At 40.0% G+C, this 21460-nt stretch overlaps 1 protein-coding gene across 1 annotated transcript in view; it reads left to right on the top strand.

Moving 5' to 3' along the window:
* grm8a (glutamate receptor, metabotropic 8a) overlaps positions 1-21460 on the top strand; it is a 295041-nt gene that overhangs the window by 251841 nt on the left and 21740 nt on the right. Inside the window, exons 7-10 of the mRNA XM_085376663.1 lie at positions 5079-5218; positions 7974-8120; positions 12602-13023; positions 15181-15547. Of these exons, the coding sequence (XP_085232789.1) occupies positions 5079-5218; positions 7974-8120; positions 12602-13023; positions 15181-15547 (1076 nt within the window). The remainder of the gene's footprint in view (positions 1-5078; positions 5219-7973; positions 8121-12601; positions 13024-15180; positions 15548-21460) is intronic.

Raw genomic sequence — 21460 nt, 5'->3', positions numbered from 1 at the left:
AACTTTTCTAGTCTTTGGGAGCTCTCTAGGCTTCTTCAGACATTTTGACTGATCCCCAACACCACTGGCTGAAGCCAAGACGTGAACCATAACGTTTCTGAAGAATATAACTTTATGGACCATGGTGAGATATGGTTGGGTTTTGGCTAATAGCTGGTTGGAGAGCAACTTGTTGGTAGAAAAACGCTGTTCTATGCTTATAAACTGTGTTACCATTGATATATTTCATAGTTACAAGAAAAGAAATGGGAACAGTTTTTTCAACAGGCTATTAGCAACAAAATGCCTAAAGATACAATGTAAAATGTGTTATTTTCTAGGTTGCCTGTTATGTGTAGACAAAATAAAGGTTCATCCCATTAAGTTAGATGTCTTTTTATATTTGGACAGTGCATGGGGCAATGCTAAGTGACTTTTGCAATGCTATACGTGTGTATGTTTGTGAGATTTTTGCCTTTTGAAATGCAGTGTACAGGGTTAAACTGAAAAAAGGTTTTATATATTATAAAATTGTTTGACTGTAAAAAAGTCAAGCAGAGAGTTGAAACTGTAAGCAGTGTAGCTATAAGTAACACTTGAGCTCTCTCCTTGACTGTTTTCCTCTTTCTTCTGCCAAGTTTGTTAATGTAACTCCTTGTTTCTTGTTTTGTTTATTTCTCCTCTCTCCCGCTTTTATTCCCTGCAAATTGCATTTCTATCCCCGGCTCAGGCTGTTTTGTCTCTTTTGATCAGCTTAATATGGCCGGCTCCCACGGTTTTTATCGCTTTTCTTACTCTTCTCTCTTCCATTTTCTCAAAGGCTGCAGTGAATGCAGATGATGACACAAATATTGGCTCAGTAAATTAGTTTTTTGTAATTACGGGAGACTGCCGTACAAAAATATATGTATATATTTTCTTGTGCCCTGCATGTGTGCATCATTCGACATAAGTCATGAAAAACATGTCATTTCAGTAGAAAAGATTCTTACTGTATTTTATTTTAGCCAAAGTGTTTCATTGTTATTCACACGGAGAATCGTTTAGATCTGGATCCTCTTCAAACATGTTCCATTATCAGCTCTGTTTCCCTCAGACAAACTATCTCATGGTTGTTTTGCTTTTGCACAGACAAGGCGAGGTGATAACAGAGATGCTGAGAGGAGAGATGACTCCACGGGAAGGGATGGGTATAGCGTGCTTTGGAAATGCACAGAGGAAGGGGGAGGGGAGATAGTTGATGTTGGATCAAACAGATTTAGAGGTAAAGAGTGACCAGATGGGATGAAATGATTGGCCACGAGGAAAGTTGTACAGCAAGTGGCTGCAAAAATGTCCGATTATGTGACAGAAAATTGGGAAAGGACAGAAAAAGAGTAGAAAAAAGCCATGAGAACTACTGTTTAACCAGCTGCTCTTTTACAGTCGCCTTCCCTGCGAAAATGTGAAAATGACAGTTTTTTTCTTCCATAACTTCAGGTTTCATCATTATTTTTCTTCTGTCATTTCTTATTCTCTTTTTGTGTTTCTTTCCCTGTCTGTCTGTGTCGTTTTCCCCTATTAGTGCTATCGATGCATAGCACACAGATGGGAGCCTGTTGGCAAAGAACACACACACAGACCTATGTTTTATTAATGCATGCTGCAGTGTAGCTTTTGCATCTTCCCTTCATATAAATTTAGTCTCTGGTATGAAGACTTGCTATTCTTCCTTGGTTCTTATTAAGTGTACCAGGCAAGACTTGAGGCTTTTTTACCAGCTCTTCTATTCTTTAATTTTTCTGCCATCTTTGCATCTATCTTAAGTTTAAGTAAAAAACATTTTGTATACTTTCTGTGTCCTTTTGCTGCACCACTTCCATCTGCCTCACCTACCGTTCTTTGCTCTTAAGTGGACTGATATCTCTCTGCAGCTGACTGTGAAGTAGACAGTATCGAGTACTTGTCAGCATGCCGGATCCCTCATGTTTTACCTTGTTCTTCCTCTATCATTAATTTTACTCTATCGTTTCTCCTTTGTATCTTTTTCTGTTTTTCTCTGACTGTTAACCCTTTAAGACCTACCATAGAACCAAGTCCGCCAGAGCTTACTTTATATTTTTACATGCTGTAGAGCCATTTTTGGGAGCATTTCAAGTTGCTATACATCAATACAACTGTTATAGCCCATATTTTAATAATATGTATACATTAAGTCCATAGTAACTACATTAATTGCAAAAAAGTGCAATAAACTACAAAAAAATTGAAAATCGTTTTTGTTTTTTTTATATATATTTCTACTTGGAGAAATTTAAGAGGCTTATCCCTCAAAACTTTAAATACAGAAAAGTTGCAAAAAATAGTTCACAACAACAGTAAATTTATTTTGAGTGTCTTCATAGTTTTATTTTTGAGATACAGCAATTTTTATATACTGCAGGAAAAACGAAAAACAATCCTATGATTGTGTGTCATTGTTATAAAGTGTTATCGCTCCATTATATGATCGTCTTTATCGTGTGTCAGACTCCAAATGTGGAAACATTTTATAAGATTAATGCCATTTAGTAGTGAAAGGAGACTTAAACAAGTAGATAAAACCATAAATTAATCAGAGAATTGTTTAGAGTTAATAAATCCTCTGGGAACAAGTGTTGTCGCCTCCTGCCGTCCATTAAAGCATCTCCAGGTTTAAGTAAAATCGCCGGCCTTGTCTGTTGTTTGTAGTAAAGACAGTGATGCCTGTTTTCATTCTTTGAATATCAAATCCTGCCATTCTGTCAAAGCTGCCAGGATCTCAAAGATACACGCAAGGTGTCCTTTGGCATTAGTGCTGGGGTGTTGTAGTCTTGACATGGGTATCACTCTCAATTTGTCAGATATGAAGGATTTTCAAGGCCCCCTTGTCACTTTTAAAAGCAGCAGGAAACAGTGAGTGTTCTTTTTCATTGTGCAGGGCTAATGGGTATACTTCTCACATGCAGACATGACCTTATAATAATTATGACATCAATGACAACTTGTATCTATTGTCTCAATCCTTTTCCATTCATCTTCCTCAGTCTCTCTCAGTAAGATTCCTACTTATTACGACGTTCTCTCTCTTTCTTTTACCCATTATGTGCATATCTCTCATTGTTCTGCTCACAGTGGGCCACTTCTACTTCTTTGTCTTTGAGTTTGTCTCTTCTGTCCTTCATCTTCTCTTCTCTCTGTCATCGTGATTGGTTTTCTTTCTGTCATATCGTAAAGTCATTTCTCTACCCACGCTACTCTTTTATCACACTTGATCTCCTTCTTGCGTCTCTCTGTTCAGCTTGGTTTCTTTTTTATCGCAAGAACTTTTCCTTCTTTTTAAATATATTTGTTGATATTTTCTGTTTCGGTGTTTTCTTTTTTCTCTGACATGCTTTTCTCCGCTTACTCAGTTTCCAGGCGTACGCTGTTTACCTTTTCTTGCTTTAAATGCATAACTTTTTCTGTCTTTCTTATCTTTCCTCCATCAGCATTAATGAGTTATTTTACCTGGGGTGCAATTTCCATAATGTAGTGCTTTTTCCACATATAGATTATAATTGGATTTCCTTTATGCTGTGCTAGTTTCAGTAATTTGATTTGATTGCATTGCTACATAAACAAGATAGCAAGTAAGACAGAGAGCGAAAGAGGAAAAAAAAAGTTTGTGTTAAACCTCAAAGGTGGTGGAGAACTAACTGGTGGAGGATGTTGCCTTGCTACAACACCCCTCTACTGAGTCTCCTGGTTTGCCTGACACTTTCTTTGTGGGGTTTGCTTGTTGTCTCTGGATTTGCTCTGAGGATTCTAATATGGAGAGATGCTCTGTGAAAATCATCCCTTACTTTTCCTCTGATTGGTTAGTATCCATATCGTAGTCCTGGTTAGAGTTAGACTGAAATATAAGGCTCACAGAAGTAGGCAATGAGAACATTTATGAAATACAGGTGAAAAAACAAAATGTGTCTAAAATGCTGGCACAGAGAGAAGCAGTGTGTATATAGCTGATTTACTGATAACTTATTCTGGTGCTGTAAAATAGTAAGAATGCAATAATGGTAGCACAGTCTTCAAGAAAGACTTTATTTCCTTATATTGTGATAGGAAAATGGAAATGGGTGCAACGATTTATTGTAATGTGCAAACATAGATGGAAATGCATATTTGCAGTTTGAACAAGCTTGAAAATTGATATTTATTCTTCACCTCAGCCTCTTAAGCAAGCTTTCTTGTCATTTTTTGAAGTAAATTTCATGAATGGTTCTCATTCAAAGCTCTTCTTTTGAGGTTTGCGCCTTTTTATTCTCTATAAGATTTGACAAGATCCTCCCTTGCTGAGGTGCAGCCCAAACTATGACAGAACCTCCACCTTGTTTTGACAGATGGTTGTAGACACGGTCGTACACACTGCACACCATGCTGATATGCCATGATGTCTACTAGTAGCTCTTTGTGAATCACATTGCTGGGTTAAAAATACCTTTTTGTGTCCGTCAAACTGTGTTGTCTTTGACATTTTTCTGCAAATGCCGGTACACCTCTTGTGTTAGGTCTTTCAAAGGTCAGTGTGTAATGGCTTAATAAAACAACAACAACAACAACAACAAAAAACATTCCGGTGAAAATGTTTAGGTGCAAGCACTGGTAATGAAGGGGGGGGGGGAATGAGTGAAAAAGCAGCCAATGTCTAAAGGAAAACTGGCTCAAAACCACTTTAAAAACATTATAGGAAAGTCTGGCTCTTTGAAACCAAACACAAAAAAAAGATGAGTGGCTCAAGATTTTTGCACAGTACTACAAATTCTGTAAAATTTCATCCATAGTACATCAAACTGTCATTATACTCCTTTCTTTAAAATTGCGCACACAGCATTGTAATACCGCCACTAAGTAGAATCTCTTTGATACACATTAAAATAAGAAGAAATGATGACTTTCCGAACTTTTAATGTCTTTAGTAAAGCTAGAAAATAGAACTTTTCACATTTCATTCCATTGAACCTTTATGCCTTTCAGGAGTAGTCGCCTGATCAAGAAAAGTGAAAGAGCATCACAAGAAATTACTAAATTGACGCCGTCTTCAAAACCTGTTTCTGTTTTAGGAAGTGCTGGTACACCAGTGGTTTTCAATGAGAATGGAGATGCTCCAGGGAGATACGACATATTCCAGTACCAGATCACCAACAGATCGACTACTGAGTACAGAGTCATCGGCTCCTGGACCAATAAATTACACCTCAAGGTGAGATTTTTACACACGTATACCAGTGTACCTAATTGGTTTTTACAGTTTATAAGCTGACAAAACTGCTCATATTTTTCACACATATAAATTGAATGAAGTCAATGGAAAAAAATTAGGAAAAGTGAGGCAAAAACTTGGAAAATCAACTTAAAAGTGAAGCTCGAGTGAAAAATACTAGTTTATTATGAAATATGTTTTCAATGATTAACATTTTATGGTCTAAAAAGTTGTTCAGTACAGAACATACTGTATGCCATTTACCATAGTATATATTTCAGATGTGTTTCCAGCTTGTCATATGTTGAACTATCTCATTATTAGTATTTTAGCATGACACGTCTGTGTCCTAATGAAAAATGTCATATATTTTGATTTGAGTGCCTCATTGAAGCTTCTGAGGCATTATAGATCAGACACCTTGGAAGAATGAAAATTCAACATGACTATGAGCAGCTGCCATGATTTCAAAATCCCTTGTTACCGGGCTGGATTCGTTTGAGTTATTGCTCTTATTCAGGTGCAAAAGTTAGTTTTTTCAAGCAAGTGTAGATCTTTGCTTCTATTCAGAATACTAATCTTTGTGAAGGAGAGAGACTTGCAAACATTCGCAACTGTGAAAGGTCACACACCTACAGAATACACATAATAACCAATGCTACAGAACCTGGAGAATATACAGTGCCTACTTAGATCCACAGAAAAACAGATAATTGAATGCATTAGCAAACTGAATTCCCATTGTCCCACTCGCTCTCTCTGTCTCACTGTCACATGCACAAAAAAATCTTTGAGCACGCAGCAGTGCTAGGTGTTATAAATCCACCAAGGACTTCATTAGAAAGGCCAGATGACAGATGAGAAAACTAATAGACACAAAACGCTTTCTGGCTGATGGACGGTGTGTTTGTGTGTGTCAGTGTGTGTGTTTGTACAGCAGTACAGAAGTATAAAACACAGAAACTGAAGTCACACATGATTTGGCACTTTAACAATTTCTAAATAGACAGACATATTTAATTAGGTAAAATCCTGAAAGTATGCAGGGTAGCAGGGGGTAGTTTTTATTAAGAACAAAAAAGTTTGAATGTTCATCATTATAAATACAAGACAGCACTGTGGAACATAAGAATGTACAGCATGTGAGTCTCAAGAATTCACACATTCAAACCCTGTGCAAACTGAGTATTGGCTACCTTGAGTGCACTGTCGTGCTATGCAACACTGAGTTGAATCAGCGTTGGGAGATCAGAGGAGATCAGGAGAGATAGCTGTAGACGACAGACTGTTCATCTGCTGTCTACAGCTATCTGTAAAACATGCTGCAGCCACTGTCTTGTTTTGGCATTTTAGCCAGTGATGTTGGGGATCTTGTCAAAACTGATGGAGTTATGAACACAGGAAAGGTTTCATTTTTCAGTATGATCCCCAAAACACTGCAAATAAAATTAAAGTATATCCATGGGAAAAAATGCACAATGGAACACCATCAGTCATGGATTGACCTTGCCAAAGCCTAGGCCTCATCATTACTGGAGTAGTGTGAGATCATCTTGACCAAAAATGCAACAAAAGGCAGACAACGTCCAAAGAAGAGCTTTGAATGTTCTTCGAGAAGTCTGGAGAACTATTCCTGAAGAATACTTAAAGAAATGACAAGAAAGCTGCCTAAGAGAGTTCAGGCTGTGTTGAAGAATAAAGGTGGCCATGCCAAAAATTGACTTTCAAAATCTTTGAAATTATACAAACCCTGTTTCTTTGCCTTATATTTCCCTGTATGCTTTCATATGTTTCAATAAATCACTGCACCAATTTCCTATTTTCCTGGCAAAATAAAATGAAGGCTGACACTGCACTGTAATAAAATATGGGTCTGTGTTGTTTAATTTATGCCTTTTGATAGAAAATAAGGTGATAGTATACAGATATTAAATGGGGGATATGAATAAGTAATGAGCAAAATTTCTCCGTAAACAAAGTTTCTCCTTAGTGATATATGTACAACACTGTGGGCAGCAACTATCCCATTCTTGCATATTAAACTCCATGAGAACTTGTTTCTGTTTGTGTGTCAGTAATTAACTCAAATCCACCCTCTCTAAGTCTAATGAATTTTCCCTTCTAACTAGTTGTTTTAGGACTGGTACTTTTTGTGTTTAAAACAGTAATATTAAATTTTGTGCAGCACCCTCGGCGATGGTTAAACCTCAGGGAACGCGGTAATGACAAACTTCCTCACAACTGCTCGCGCACACAACTACAAATTAGTACACACACATTCAAACTCACTCGCAGAGGACGTACGGAGAGCTCAGGGATTCACTATAATGCCAGCATGACACAAACACAAATAAACAAAATGCACACATGGTGAAACATATGCGTGTGCACACTCACAAATAAACACACACACAGACACACACAGAAGGAAATGCAGATGGCCTATTTGTGCCAAATCTGATTATGGTCTGATTGCTGGCTTCCAGACTAGCTGGTGTTAGTTTTGTGCCTGGCAGCACTCAGGAAAATGATCAGAGGATCTGCTTGTGCTAATTGCTCTGCGAGATGCCCTGAAGACACACTTTTTTTTGAAGGTAGAGAGAAAGCTGAGTGTTAAAGGACTGTTAACATACAGTTTATGTCAGCTTCTGCAGATGGCTGCCAATCCTTATGCTCCAAGATGTCCTGTGAGAAAATAAGAAGCTTCATTTTGCCGTTTTGACACACAAATAACAACACACTGCTCTTCTCTCAGGTGGAGGCCATGCGTTGGAGGATGGGTGACCCAACTTTCCCTGCCTCCGTTTGCAGCCTCCCGTGCCGTACGGGTGAAAGGAAGAAAGTGGTGAAAGGGGTGCCGTGCTGTTGGCACTGTGAGCGCTGTGAAGGATACCACTTTCAGGTAGATTTCTGAAGAAAAATATCAGCTATCCAAAACCGTCAGCGTGATCCAGAAATTAAAATATCACAAACACTGTGACATCACAGGTCACATACAAATCTGGCTAGATCTTGATTTGTGTTTGACAAAAATCATGCATCAACCCTTTATCAATTTAGCAGTTTCTCTGTCAGTCTGATTTCAGCACTGATTATTTGTGTTTTCAAACCTAGAGAGGCTCACAGAACTTCTTAGCCTAACCAATTCATCTGTGTGAAATTGACTTGTCAAAAAACGAGGTAAAAATGTGGATTTTAATCAAATGTCTAACATTCCTTATACACCCTCTCCCAACTTTACAAATGAAACCGCATTTGTTGGAACGCTTTAAAAAGAATCAGCTGAAAGACCTATTTGCAATAAAAACTGTTTGACATTGTAAACGTGTTAGCTTCTGCACACATCGACTTGTTGACAGCTGCTGTCTGCTTACTCCTGCTCTTTTTTTAGGCAATTACAAAAGTGAGGCACTTAGATTGTCCATTTTGAATTTCTATATAGAGAAAGTATCTAATTTGAGGAGAGGGAAATGCCCTGATCACACATTTTGAAGCTGCATTAATGATAAAAAAGAAAGCACAGCCTCTTTCAGTTGTAACGCTTTACATATCAGGACATAATAAAATGATCTGGTCCTTATCAGGTCTTCAAATTAGGTAGATAAATATCAGCAGGTAAAATATTACACTGTGTCATCATTTATTTTAGAAATACTGAGCTAAAATGAATCAATGTATGAAAAAACTAGTTTTGCCTAAATATAGCCATCCTTTTTCTATAGGAATAAAGAGAGTCAGGGATGTCTAGGTGCTGCTAATCAAAAGCATTTGATTAACTGATCAGCAGCAGCACTTCTATAAAAGCAAAGGTTTTGTCACTTTGCTGGTCTAAAGCATTCAGGTATGTGTTAACACGAGGCCAAGGAGTGATTAGCAGTGATCTCTGAGGAAGAATTGTTATTGGTTATCAGTCTGGGAAGGGTTATAAGGCCATTTCCAAAAAAAAGTCCATTCAAAGATTATTCACAAGTGAAAAACATTCATGAAAGTAGAATAAGAAAAAATCTGAAACTGAAGTTTGCCTGGAAATGCTGCCACTTCTTCTCTTTCTTGAAAAAAAAAAAGAACATGGCAGCACAGCTTCAGTTTGCAAAGTTGCATTCAAACAAACCACAAGACACAATGTCCTTGAGATAGCAGACAGGAAAATGGAAATGCTTGGCCATAATGCACAACACCATGTTTGCTGAAAAACTCAAGCATATCAGAACAAACACCTCACACCAACTGTCAAGCACAGTGATGGAGGGGTGATGATTTGAGCTCGTTTTTCAGTCAAAGGGCCTGGACACACTGAGTCGACCATAAACAATGTATACTCAATCAATCAATCAATCAATCAAAGCTTTATTCGCCACGTGCAGGTTGCCCTGCAGTGAAATAGGACACCCCCCCCCCCCCCCCCCCCCCCCCCCCGACCTTACACACACAACACAGACATCACATGGGGATACAGGTCGGAGATCGGTAGCGTTACAGAAAAAAAACACTGAAATATACACTACAATGGGAAAGTACAAGAGGAAAAAAAGTGACCTCTACTCATGCTGGGCTCCTGGGAGGACAGCATGAGAACAGGAAACAAAAAGAACTCCTCTGCACAAAAAAGCACATAAATGTCCACAGCACAACATTATGAAACACGTGACAAGCCACAGGGTCGGGTGGGGGGTGAGGAGTAATCCGAAGCAAACACAGCAGCCATCCTGCCCAGCGCTACCATTCCAGCGCGGGCTCAGACCCGCCGTGTTCCCAGGAGAGAACAACATCGAAGGCGTTTGGAAAGGAAAAAACATGAGACTAGACAAGGACATAAGAGGCTAAGCAGGGAAGCTAAGGGAGAGGAGGAGAGGAGAAAAGTGCGACCATCTTCGTCAAGAGCAAGAGCAGAAAAAAGTATATTGTAGTCAAATATGAGAATATGCAGCAGCTAAAGCATGGCTGAAATTGGGCCATGCAAGTGAACAATGATCTTCAGTACACCATGGAAAATTAGATGTACTTGAGCCATAACCATATATCCATATATGTGAAAATTAAATTATCATTGGGGACCATTTCAAAGTCTATCAGGCTTCCTGTTTAGTTGGAAAAATACTTGAACACGCACGTATATGTAAAAAAATGTGCTTAGCAAAGAAAATAGAAAATATCAGTTACAGTGGGGCAAAAAAGTATGTAGTCAGCCACCGATTGTGCAAGTTCCCCCACTTAAAATGATGACAGAGGTCAGTAATTTGCACCAGAGGTACACTTCAACTGTGAGAGACAGAATGTGAAAAAAAAAATCCATGAATTCACATGGTAGGATTTGTAAAGAATTTATTCGTAAATTAGGGTGGAAAATAAGTATTTGGTCACCTCAAACATGGAAAACCTCTGCCTCTCACAGACCTGTAACGTCTTCTGTAAGACGCTTTTCTGTCCCCCACTCGTTACCTGTATGAATGGCACCTGTTTGAACTCATCATCTGTATAAAAGACACCTGTCCACAGCCTCAAACAGTCAGACTCCAAACTCCGCCATGGCCAAGACCAAAGAGCTTTCGAAGGACACCAGGAAAAGTATTGTAGACCTGCACCAGACTGGGAAGAGTGAATCTACAATAGGCAAGCAGCTTGGTGTGAAAAAATCAACTGTGGGAGCAATCATCAGAAAATGGAAGACATACAAGACCACTGCTAATCTCCCTCGATCTGGGGCTCCACGCAAGATCTCATCCCGTGGGGTCAAAATGATCATGAGAACGGTGAGCAAAGATCCCAGAACCACACGGGGGGACCTGGTGAATGACCTGCAGAGAGCTGGGACCAAAGTAACAAAGGTCACCATCAGTAACAACGGCAGGGAATCAAATCCCGCAGTGCCAGACGTGTTCCGCTGCTGAAGCCAGTGCATGTCCAGGCCCGTCTGAAGTTTGCCAGAGAGCACATGGATGATACAGCAGAGGATTGGGAGAATGTCATGTGGTCAGATGAAACCAAAGTAGAACTTTTTGGTATAAACTCAACTCGTCGTGTTTGGAGGACGAAGAATACTGAGTTGCATCCCAAGAACACCATACCTACTGTGAAGCATGGGGGTGGAAACATCATGCTATGGGGCTGTTTTGCTGCCAAGGGGACAGGACGACTGATCCGTGTTAAGGACAGAATGAATGGGGCCATGTATCGTGAGATTTTGAGCCAAAACCTCCTTCCATCAGTGAGAACTTTGAAGATGAAACGAGGCTGGGTCTTCCAACATGACAATGATCCAAAACACACCGCCCGGGCAACAAAGGAGTGGCTCCGTAATAAGCATTTGAAAGTCCTGGAGTGGCCTAGCCAGTCTCCAGACCTCAACCCCATAGAAAATCTGTGGCGGGAGTTGAAAGTCCGTGTTGCTCGGCGACAGCCCCAAAACATCACTGCTCTCGAGAAGATCTGCATGGAGGAATGGGCCAAAATACCAGCTACTGTGTGTGCAAACCTGGTAAAGACCTATAGTAAACGTTTGACCTCTGTTATTGCCAACAAAGGTTATGTTACAAAGTATTGAGTTGTATTTTTGTTATTGACCAAATACTTATTTTCCACCCTGATTTACGAATAAATTCTTTACAAATCCTACCATGTGGATTCATGGATTCTTTTTTTTCACATTCTGTCTCTCACAGTTGAAGTGTACCTCTGGTGCAAATTACTGACCTCTGTCATCATTTTAGGTGGGGGAACTTGCACAATCGGTGGCTGACTACATACTTTTTTGCCCCACTGTACAACAGCAGCTGCTCATGTTTATGAGGGCGAGCACTCAATAGTTATTTTGCAGAAACAAGCAGTAATTGTGGAGTTGTCAAAAGCATAACTGATAATAAGTCTTTTCCTCAGAATTATATTAGATTGTGTCTTATGGAGATCAGGCACACATATATTTACACAAAAAGAGTTTTTTTTCTACATGTTTTGGCAAAAAAATAAATTGATTAACGAATTAAACCATATAAATGATGTCAATGATGTAATAGTCAGCTCCCGCTCCAATAAGGTCCTCATTCTGTGAACAGACTCCTTCTGATCTATGAGATGGTGACAGTACTCCCTGCTCTGTTCTGCAGCCTCAGTGAGATACAGCACACCACCTTTCCTTCTGCTGTGGGTTCAGATTAGATTGGCCCCGGCAGTCCAATAGATAATAATGCATTGGTCTGACTGCAGGAAGAGAGACACAAGACAACAAAATGAAATCAAGGCACACCACAACAGCCAGATGGCCAGATGGTTTTTCAATCAGCCAATTCATGGTTGAATCGGTGTTTAACAGTCAAATTATCATTAGAAAAATCTGTTTACTTAAGGAAAATGAACTAATGCATGTTCTAAAACCTCTCTCCCCGTTAGGCCTCAGAGTTCACCTGTGAGCTGTGCCCATACGAGAAGCGACCTGATGCCAACCGCACTGGCTGCACTCCCATTCCGATCATCAAACTGGAGTGGCACTCACCCTGGGCCATCGTCCCCGTCTTTATCGCCATGCTGGGTATCATCGCCACCTCTTTCGTCATCGTCACTTTTGTCCGGTACAATGACACGCCCATTGTCCGAGCTTCGGGGCGAGAGATGAGCTACGTGCTGCTTACTGGAATCTTCCTGTGCTATGCCATCACATTCCTGATGATCGCGACGCCGGATGTGGGCGTGTGCTCCCTGAGGAGGATTTTCTTAGGCTTGGGGATGTGTTTTAGCTACGCTGCGCTGCTCACCAAGACCAACAGGATACACCGCATCTTTGAACAAGGGAAAAAGTCTGTAACAGCACCCAGGTAAAAATGCCATTACGTCTGCTCTTGGCCCTTTTGTGCGTACATGTTTGGGCTGTGCAGATTTTGATGGGTTCAGTGGCACTTAATATTGCTATAAGTGTGGCTTTTTTGCACTCAGGTGTGTGACTTTACCTGCACCCTACTTTTTCAGATACTTGCGGTCATTACTCATCATTTATTTTTCATACATTATTTATGAGAGTCATGAACTAACAATTTCCTATTGTACTGCTTGCACTCAGTGTGAGTGACTCTGGGAGAGAGCATCCACTAAGTGGCTAAATTATTAATGCAGAATTTAATAGTGCTCAGGTTCATGGCCCTGCTATCCAGACAGTTAGATTTTTTCCCTTTTTTTCCTTCCTCTTCTTTTTTTTCCCATCCAGCTACAGACTTTTTACACAAAGTATTTTGAGGCTCTTTTCAGGTTACGGTAGTGACTCTAAGGTAGTCAAGCACTGAGCGTCCTTTGAACTTGAGAGCTTGAAGGAGTGGGTTGTTTCTTTCATTCTGATGCAAGTGGAAATATAGTTTTTGTTTTGGGCCATGATTTGCACCCCGGTTTTGATATCTCTGTCATCCTAGATGATCATCACATTTTCTCTTTTCAGCTCTATGTCTTCTTGCAACTGCTCATCCTTGTTTCTCCCTTTCTTTCTTGCTGCAAAACCCATCATTATATTTTCCCTGATCTCGCTCTAGCTCTCAGCGTGGATTTGCTGGAGTGTGTATGGTCGCATTTATAGAAATTTAATATATTGCCGCTGTCAAGTGGGAGACTTGTCTCAACCTTTTAGAGTCTAATAAAACTGTTTTCTTTTCATCTTATTGGGACAGGATTTTTGAGTGTTTGTTAAGTTATTTTTGGACCGTACTGGCTGAAGACTTTATGAAAAATCAAATTCTGTGGAAAATAGAATAGATCTAGTCTTATGGTGAATCTCAGTGGATCACCATGTCAGCCACTGCATTATGATGTTTCACTGAACCTGCTTGAAATTTTATACCTGTTGGAGTCACCCGTTCCTGGTAGGTCAAAGAGAAAAGATAAAATGTATTTACAGATCACACAATGGTTATTGAGAGCCTATTTATGGGTTAGGCTTCTACCTCTGTGTGCAGATGCATTCCTGACCCAAGACAGATTAAAGTGAACAAGGTATATTACTGCCCTACATGCCAGATATTGATATTCTGGCATTAGCTAACTAAGCTAACTGAGTAATGTATATCTGTATTTGAATATCCAGAATCTGAAGTCAAGGAAAATTCTATTCTATTCAATAAATAGTCTAAATTCTGTTACTCAATTATGTTTGAACAATAGTTATTGTCCAGTAACAAGTACCCTTTCTGCATTTATCTATATTCATAAGCAATCTCTGGCTGCCAAAACAGAAAATCTTGGCCTGAATCTTTGTTGGCTACACCAGCCAAATACCCTCCAGAGGTTAAGTCACCAGACTGGCCAATGCATTACCAGACTGCTATTTAACTAACCATGTGACACTGAAGCAATGTTTAAGTTTAGTTCTATTGGAAAAATTTAGCATGAATTCAAAACAACAGTAATCTAAGGGAGCTTTATATTGAAAGGTAAAGAGCATACGGTGCTACTCGTACAAAGAGTAAACTCAAGTGACTGATCCCCCATGAGCAACCACTTGGTGGTGGAGGAAGTGCTGCCTTTTGTCAGGAAGAGACCTCTGGCAAAACCAGGCTTAGATAAGGGTGGCCATCTGCTGAACCAGTAAGGGGTTCTGAGGAAAGAGATGGCAGACAAGAGCGGCATAGAAAGACCACGACCAAGAAACAGGATAAAATACCAGCTAACAAATAGTTAATGAGATGCGATTGTGCTATATCAATATGAAAATAGTGAAAAGAGTTGAGTGAAGCAGAGGTACTCCGTTTATCATCGCTACAGCCTATATATCAGCAAACTAAAGGATTGTTCAAGGTAACTTATGAAAGAGAAAAGAGAGGGGGACTGTCTCCTGAACGCAAACTGGGAGCTGGTGGAACAAGCTCTCAGCTCATGAAAAGAAGTTGGTGCAACCTGAGAAATGTAAACCATGAGTGCATATTTTCTAGCATTAATTGCAGTTTTTCATCCTTGCTAAATCAAAATTTAATTAACCATCCTGTTCTTTACAGGTTTATCTCTCCTGCCTCCCAGCTCGTCATCACCTTCTCCCTGATCTCAGTTCAGCTTCTGGGTGTCTTTGTGTGGTTCGCCGTGGATCCTCCCCATACTGTAGTGGACTACGGCGAGCAGCGGACCCAGGACCCCACGGCGGCACGTGGTGTCCTCAAGTGCGACATCTCAGACCTGTCTCTCATCTGCTCCCTGGGTTACTCAATTCTGCTGATGGTTACGTGCACGGTTTACGCAATCAAGACGCGAGGCGTGCCCGAAACCTTTAACGAAGCCAAGCCTATTGGATTTACCATGTACACCACCTGTATCATCTGGCTGGCGTTCATACCCATCTTTTTTGGCACGTCCCAGTCTGCAGAACGGGTGAGTGTGTTTATATTTTGGATGACACTTATTACATCCTGAGAAAACGGAAAGTGTGTTGTTGGTGTCTGTCCTTCAACCCCAATCAACTGCAAGATTTCTGAGGATCAAACTGTAATATGTGTCTGCTTGCTTAACTGTTTGTTTTCCCTTTATATCACCGCTTTAAAATTCAAATCAATTCCTCTTGGAACATCTCCATCTACTGTGAACAGCAGGGCAAATTTGTATTTTGCTGTGCTTGAGTAAAGTTAGATCTATATTTAAGTGCAATAGTTTTTTAAAATACAAAACTTCTCTGGCAGGTGCAAGGTGGTTGTGCGATCAGTGCCCTTTTGCTTCACGTGGTTCAAAACTCCTAAGCAGATTTTAAAGCAAGTTTTGAAATTGCATTTTGAGCCATACGTGTGATGTATTGCTTTGGCACAAAGTGTCCTTTTACTACCTCCCTGAAAATTCTCAAAATCAAAACCGTATCTTTTGGCACTGAAGTACAGAAGTGTTTTACAACTGTAGCTATACTATTGGCTTAGAGTCAGAAATCTCCCGACAATCCCTCGTGAGTACAAGAGGATTTACTGTCTGTCTGATGGACTGGAACCGTGCCATGGTCTGGGCTTATAGAGAGTTATACTGCCGAGCTTATTCTTCCTACCTGTAGTTAATTCTTAATGGGTGTTCGATGAGAATAAAAGCCACGTGAGATGTGTGTGAGGGTATGAGTGATAGCGTGACTGGCTCTTAAACAGTGTCCTTTCATCTTATCAGCTTAGAAACAGTGGGTTTGAATGCGCACGTAAACACCAATATAGCTAATCTGATTCATAAGACCGTACACATATTGAAGCGGGCTTTTTACTCGAGCTAAAGCAGCAGTGGTCTATTGATTCCATTTCTTGATAGTGCGAATATGCTGCTTTCAACAATAACACACTTTATACACTCATTGAGATTCATGACAGGTCATTGATTTTTTTTTTTTTGTCCAAGTCACATTTTTTACATCACAGTGCTAAACACACTCTATACATCTGTATAAAGAAAATGTGCACATTACTCTAGATCAATAGAAGTAAACAGGCATATACAGTGCTGTGACAAAGTATTTACCAGCTTCCTGATTTCTCATGTTTCTGTGTATTTGTCTCATTAGCGTGTTTCCAATCATCAAACACATTTTAAGAAAGAACTGCAGTTTGCGATAACTGGTAAAAAGTTTGTCACATCTCTATGGAGGACTTGGCCTGCTGTGAACAGCCTGTTATAGGTCATGTAAAAGCATCTCAATTGGATTTAAGTTCAGACTTTGACTAGGCTTTTTTTTAACTTTCTTTTTTGAGCTGATGAGTGGACATTCTCCTTCAGGAGTTTCTGGTAGCGAGCTGAGCTACCAGAAAGTGAAGCAGCAAAGCGGCCCAAGACCATCACACCACTGCCACCGAAAGTTCAATTTGTCCCATCAGTCCACAAAATATTTTCCCAAAATCTCAGAGATCATCAACATGTCTTTTTGGTCAGCAGTGGTTTTCACCAACTCTCCCATGGACGCCATTTTTTCTCAGTCTCTTTGTTGTTGAATAATAAACACTGACCATAACTAATTCAAGTGAGGACTGAACACACGCAACATGGGAAAGTGTTCCAGTGTGTACATCTGATCTGGGACCGCTGCAATCTTCGACTGCGCCTCCAGCTGACCCGATGTCCACATCAGAGGGGAGGTAAGCGTTGGAGGTGGCGTTGGATCCGGGGTAGGGAGGGTGATGCGTCAGTGAGTGCTTGTCAGTATATGTATGTGTGTGCGTGTCCGTAGTTCAGCTGAGACAGTGTCCTTCGCCCTGCCAGGCTAAGTAAACAGTCTTCCAGCCAACCCAGGTGGCCTTGCATGGAATGGGAAGGAACAGACTCAACACAGTCGTTAACTTAAACTTAACTGGATGTAAATCCAAGTGAGATGCTTTGACATGACCTTAAATGGGCCATTCAAGTTGGACAAAATTCCTCCATAGTGACGTGATAAACTTATCATTTAAAAATTGAGTTTTGTATCTACTCAAATACATGTCAACATGCTAAGATTGAGGCTCCAGATTCCAGAGGATAACATCGCTGTAGCTATATCAAGTGTTTTATAAACAGTCCAAGACCTGTGTCCGCTGAATATTCCAGATTTCTCTTCCTCTACCTCTACCAAAAACGTGTCAGCTCTAATAATCTCTTCCTATTTTGGAGTGTTAGTCAGGATATTTTCATTTCCTCCTTTTCTCTACATCTAAGCCCATTTTCCTTTCAAGACGGGTGCCAGCCTCTGTCACATGGCAGAGAGCTGACATCAAAGTGATCCCGTCTAATCACACATCAGGGAAATCATACTCTTGCTGGATGTTTCATGCACTCTCATTTTTTCCATAAGAAGTCGGAGAGTAATTGTTGATGCAATACATTTTAAGTGTATCTGTAAGTTCAGTATTTCTCCTTTTCCCCAGGAATAACCTTACTCTACAGTTATACCAAAATAAGGAGACTATTTCTTATAACTGCAGCTTCTCAAATCCATCAAGATACTGTGTGTGAATGACAGGCAAGCTGCTCATGTTATGCGAATTCTGTGTTTGTGACTACATGCAAAGTTTTGTGCTTGTGACCATTTAAAGGGGCCGAATGTTTCATGGCAGGATTTTGCACATCCCTGACTGTAAAAGTAATTTGTGTGCATATTCATGAGGCCATATCTATGTGTGAATTCTATCGGACATAGCATCCTGTCATACTGGACGGGCATTGCAGCGTCCATGCCTTGTTTGCTTGGCTAATTAGAATGTCCACCAGCAATTTTGTGTGCATTTTGTGTTAGCATGTTTGTCCGATGGGTTGTATTTAATTGGAATATCCACCAGCGCACATTCGCTTGTCTCTGTATGTTGTTTCTAATTGGGATATCCTCTGGAGTGTGTGGCAGCTGGCTGGCTAACAGAGAAAGCAGAATAGAGGGAGGAGAGAGTGAAGTGAAAGGAGTAAACAGGTAATGATGTGACTTGCTGATGGGACTTTAATGAGGAGAGCTCTACCAAGGGCATAGGTTTGGTTTCAGACAGAGGGGAGGGCGATGGAGCTGCAGTGAAGTTAGTTGGAGGTTAGGTGACAGCATGACTCTCATTATGATTAACTTTGTGATTATCATGCTTCACCTGGTATCTTGATATAAGGGTTAACATTTGTATGACTATGCACACAGTTAATAGAAGTATACCACAGTGCAGCAAGTGATAATCAAGTCTGGATGCTTCGGCATGCTCAGAAAAGTCACAGTTACATTGTTGTGTGCTATACTGTCCTATACTGTCTGAAATGTTGACGTCAGTGAAATTTACAGGGACCTGAAAACTTTACTGCAGTTAGTTCTTGGCTCTGGGATTGTGTGGAGGCTTCTTTCAATACAGTGACTTTCACACTGGCCTTGTGGGAACATTTCAAATGTATGAGAGCTTGGATTATAAGAACCTTTCTTCAGCAGGTGTGCTTCAGCACTTCTTTTCACAGTCAGTGTTGGGGAACACATCTCAATGGGAGCATTTAAACATTTATATAAACAAAAGAAAATCTTTAACTCAAGGTCCACTGGCGTACATCTTTTCAGATTCTTCAACCACATTTCAGGGCCCATGTTGGCAGACAGAGTTTGCTCAGTTGTCATGGAGATAGCTTTGTTGGCCATTTATTGTCTGTGTGGTGTGGTGCTATGGCTCAGAATCTGCTCCTCGTGCTCTGGGTAAAAATATTCTAAAACAGAAACCAACAAGAACCAATTCTATCAAACAGCCCCTTGCATTAAGTGTGAAGCAGTTACAGAATGTGACAGTTTGTTTGTGCACATTGATACAAGTTGGCATTTGTTCATTGCACTCAGCAGTCAGATTATGAAAGTAACTCACTGCATTTGAAAGTATGTTTCATGCCTGTACCACACGTGCTCTTAAAACTCTGATGGGATTCTGATGACCACCAAGTCATGACGAAAGAGCGTTGAAACTCATGATAACTGTTGTTTAACTAAAGGTAGTATATACCAGATATGGGTGTTCTACGGGCCGTGGCCCAAAACCAGCCTGTTGGCTGTCCCGGACCGGCTGATGAACTCCCTATCAGAGAATAACTTACTTATAAGTAGAGATGGCACGATACCACTTTTTTATGTCCGATACCGATACCGATATCATAAATTTGGATATCTGCCGATACCGATATGAATCTGATATAGTGTTTTTTTAATCAACAAAACTGTTTTTTAAATATCTTGCTGCATTTTGTATAAGTTCATACTCAAGTTTAAAACAACAACTACACTAAAGCTATTCTGTTATACCTGTATGCAAAAAAAAATATTTCATAGTTCAGCAATACTGATCAATCTAATAAACTTAAACCTACACCATCCTCCCTATTCTGGTATTTTAAAGAGTACTTAGCATAAATATTAAGCAACCTAACTAATAGGGTTCCAACTCCCAGCAACAACAAAAATAAATAAATAAAAAATAGGGAACCACCCCTCACGCTCCACCTCATGATGCTTACTCGACGTAATCAACCTTAATTTGATGCAGTGTGAAAAAAAAATGCACAGAAATCAATTATTTTTCAAGAAATATTAAATAGATTCAACATCTTTCTTCAACAAAATTGCAGACTGCACAGATGGTACCTTCCCAAAGGAAAAAGTACTATAGCTTACTAGGGTATATATATTAGACTTAATAGTTACTATATACAGTAATTGACTTCTATTCATTTTACATCAAATTAAAACTTTGGGTGTCAGATAATTATTTATTAAAAGCTCGACATTTTAAATGAGAATAAGAAAGAAAAGTATGTCTTTGTGCCCCCTTTTCCCTGTTAATGCCCTATCGGCCCCCCTGGCTAAACTCTGCTAGATCCGCCCCTGCACAGTTACCAGCGTCAGCTACGTAGAAAAAGATCCTCAAGTAGAAAGTAATATTAAATACATTCTAACAACAGCTGATCAAGCTTAAACGTGCTGCTGTTGTTCAGCTGCTGGTTTCCTCTTTCTGGTGCAAAGTGGGCCAAAAGCAAGCTAGAGACACGGACTCGCGACAGAAAAGCCGATCAGCTGATCGTTAAGCAGTTTCATGATTGAAGTAGCAGCAGGAGAGGCAGTCGCTTGTTAAACTTAACACAGGAATGCTTTACAAACATTCAGAGATGGACTTACACACTTGCTTTACTTCTCTCGGGATAACTTTGTCGGAGATGAAATGCCGGGTTGCTAGCGAAGCTCCAAATGCTATCCAGACCACCGACAGGTCCCGCATGCCACAGCCGCTCTATCACGTGATGCATACTGCTCCGACGTGCTAACGTTCTGAGGTGAGTTACAGCGTGTTGCAAGTTTTGTGAGGTGCTTTCGTGATATTTAATGGATCGGATTACATTTTTTATTTTTCTCCGATATCCGATCCAGTAATTTAGGTCAGTATCGGACCGATACCGATACGTAATATCGGATCGGTCCATCTCTACTTATAAGTGGCAACTTCCCTGGTTGAAACCAATGTTTTTGAGACATGTGAATTTGCCAGCCCTGAAAGATGTCGGCTCGCATTAAAAAACAAAGAGAGATTGATGTGCAATGTTGATCTTTTCCAAGACCATAAATAAAATTATAATTATTAAAGTTTAATCCTTGAATAAATAAATACTGAATACTGAGTTTGAATAAACATTAAAAAACTAAATGTATAGAGAAATTGACTTCTGAACCATTGCTAGCAAAGGAGCAAATGCAATAACAAGTTGTTGTTGTTTTTTTACCACTCTTTACACATCCAGGGATGGAACTGTCAAGATCAGATTTGTGATTTCCCTCAGAATCACAAAAAACAGTAAGTCATG

This window comes from Diplotaxodon limnothrissa, linkage group LG17 (assembly GCF_057381915.1).
Source record: "Diplotaxodon limnothrissa isolate DT_005_m linkage group LG17, D_limnothrissa_male_GT1.1, whole genome shotgun sequence".
NCBI lineage: Eukaryota > Metazoa > Chordata > Actinopteri > Cichliformes > Cichlidae > Diplotaxodon > Diplotaxodon limnothrissa.
The sequence above is the reverse complement of the archived record's forward strand: the minus strand, read 5'-3'. Positions and strand labels throughout refer to the sequence as shown.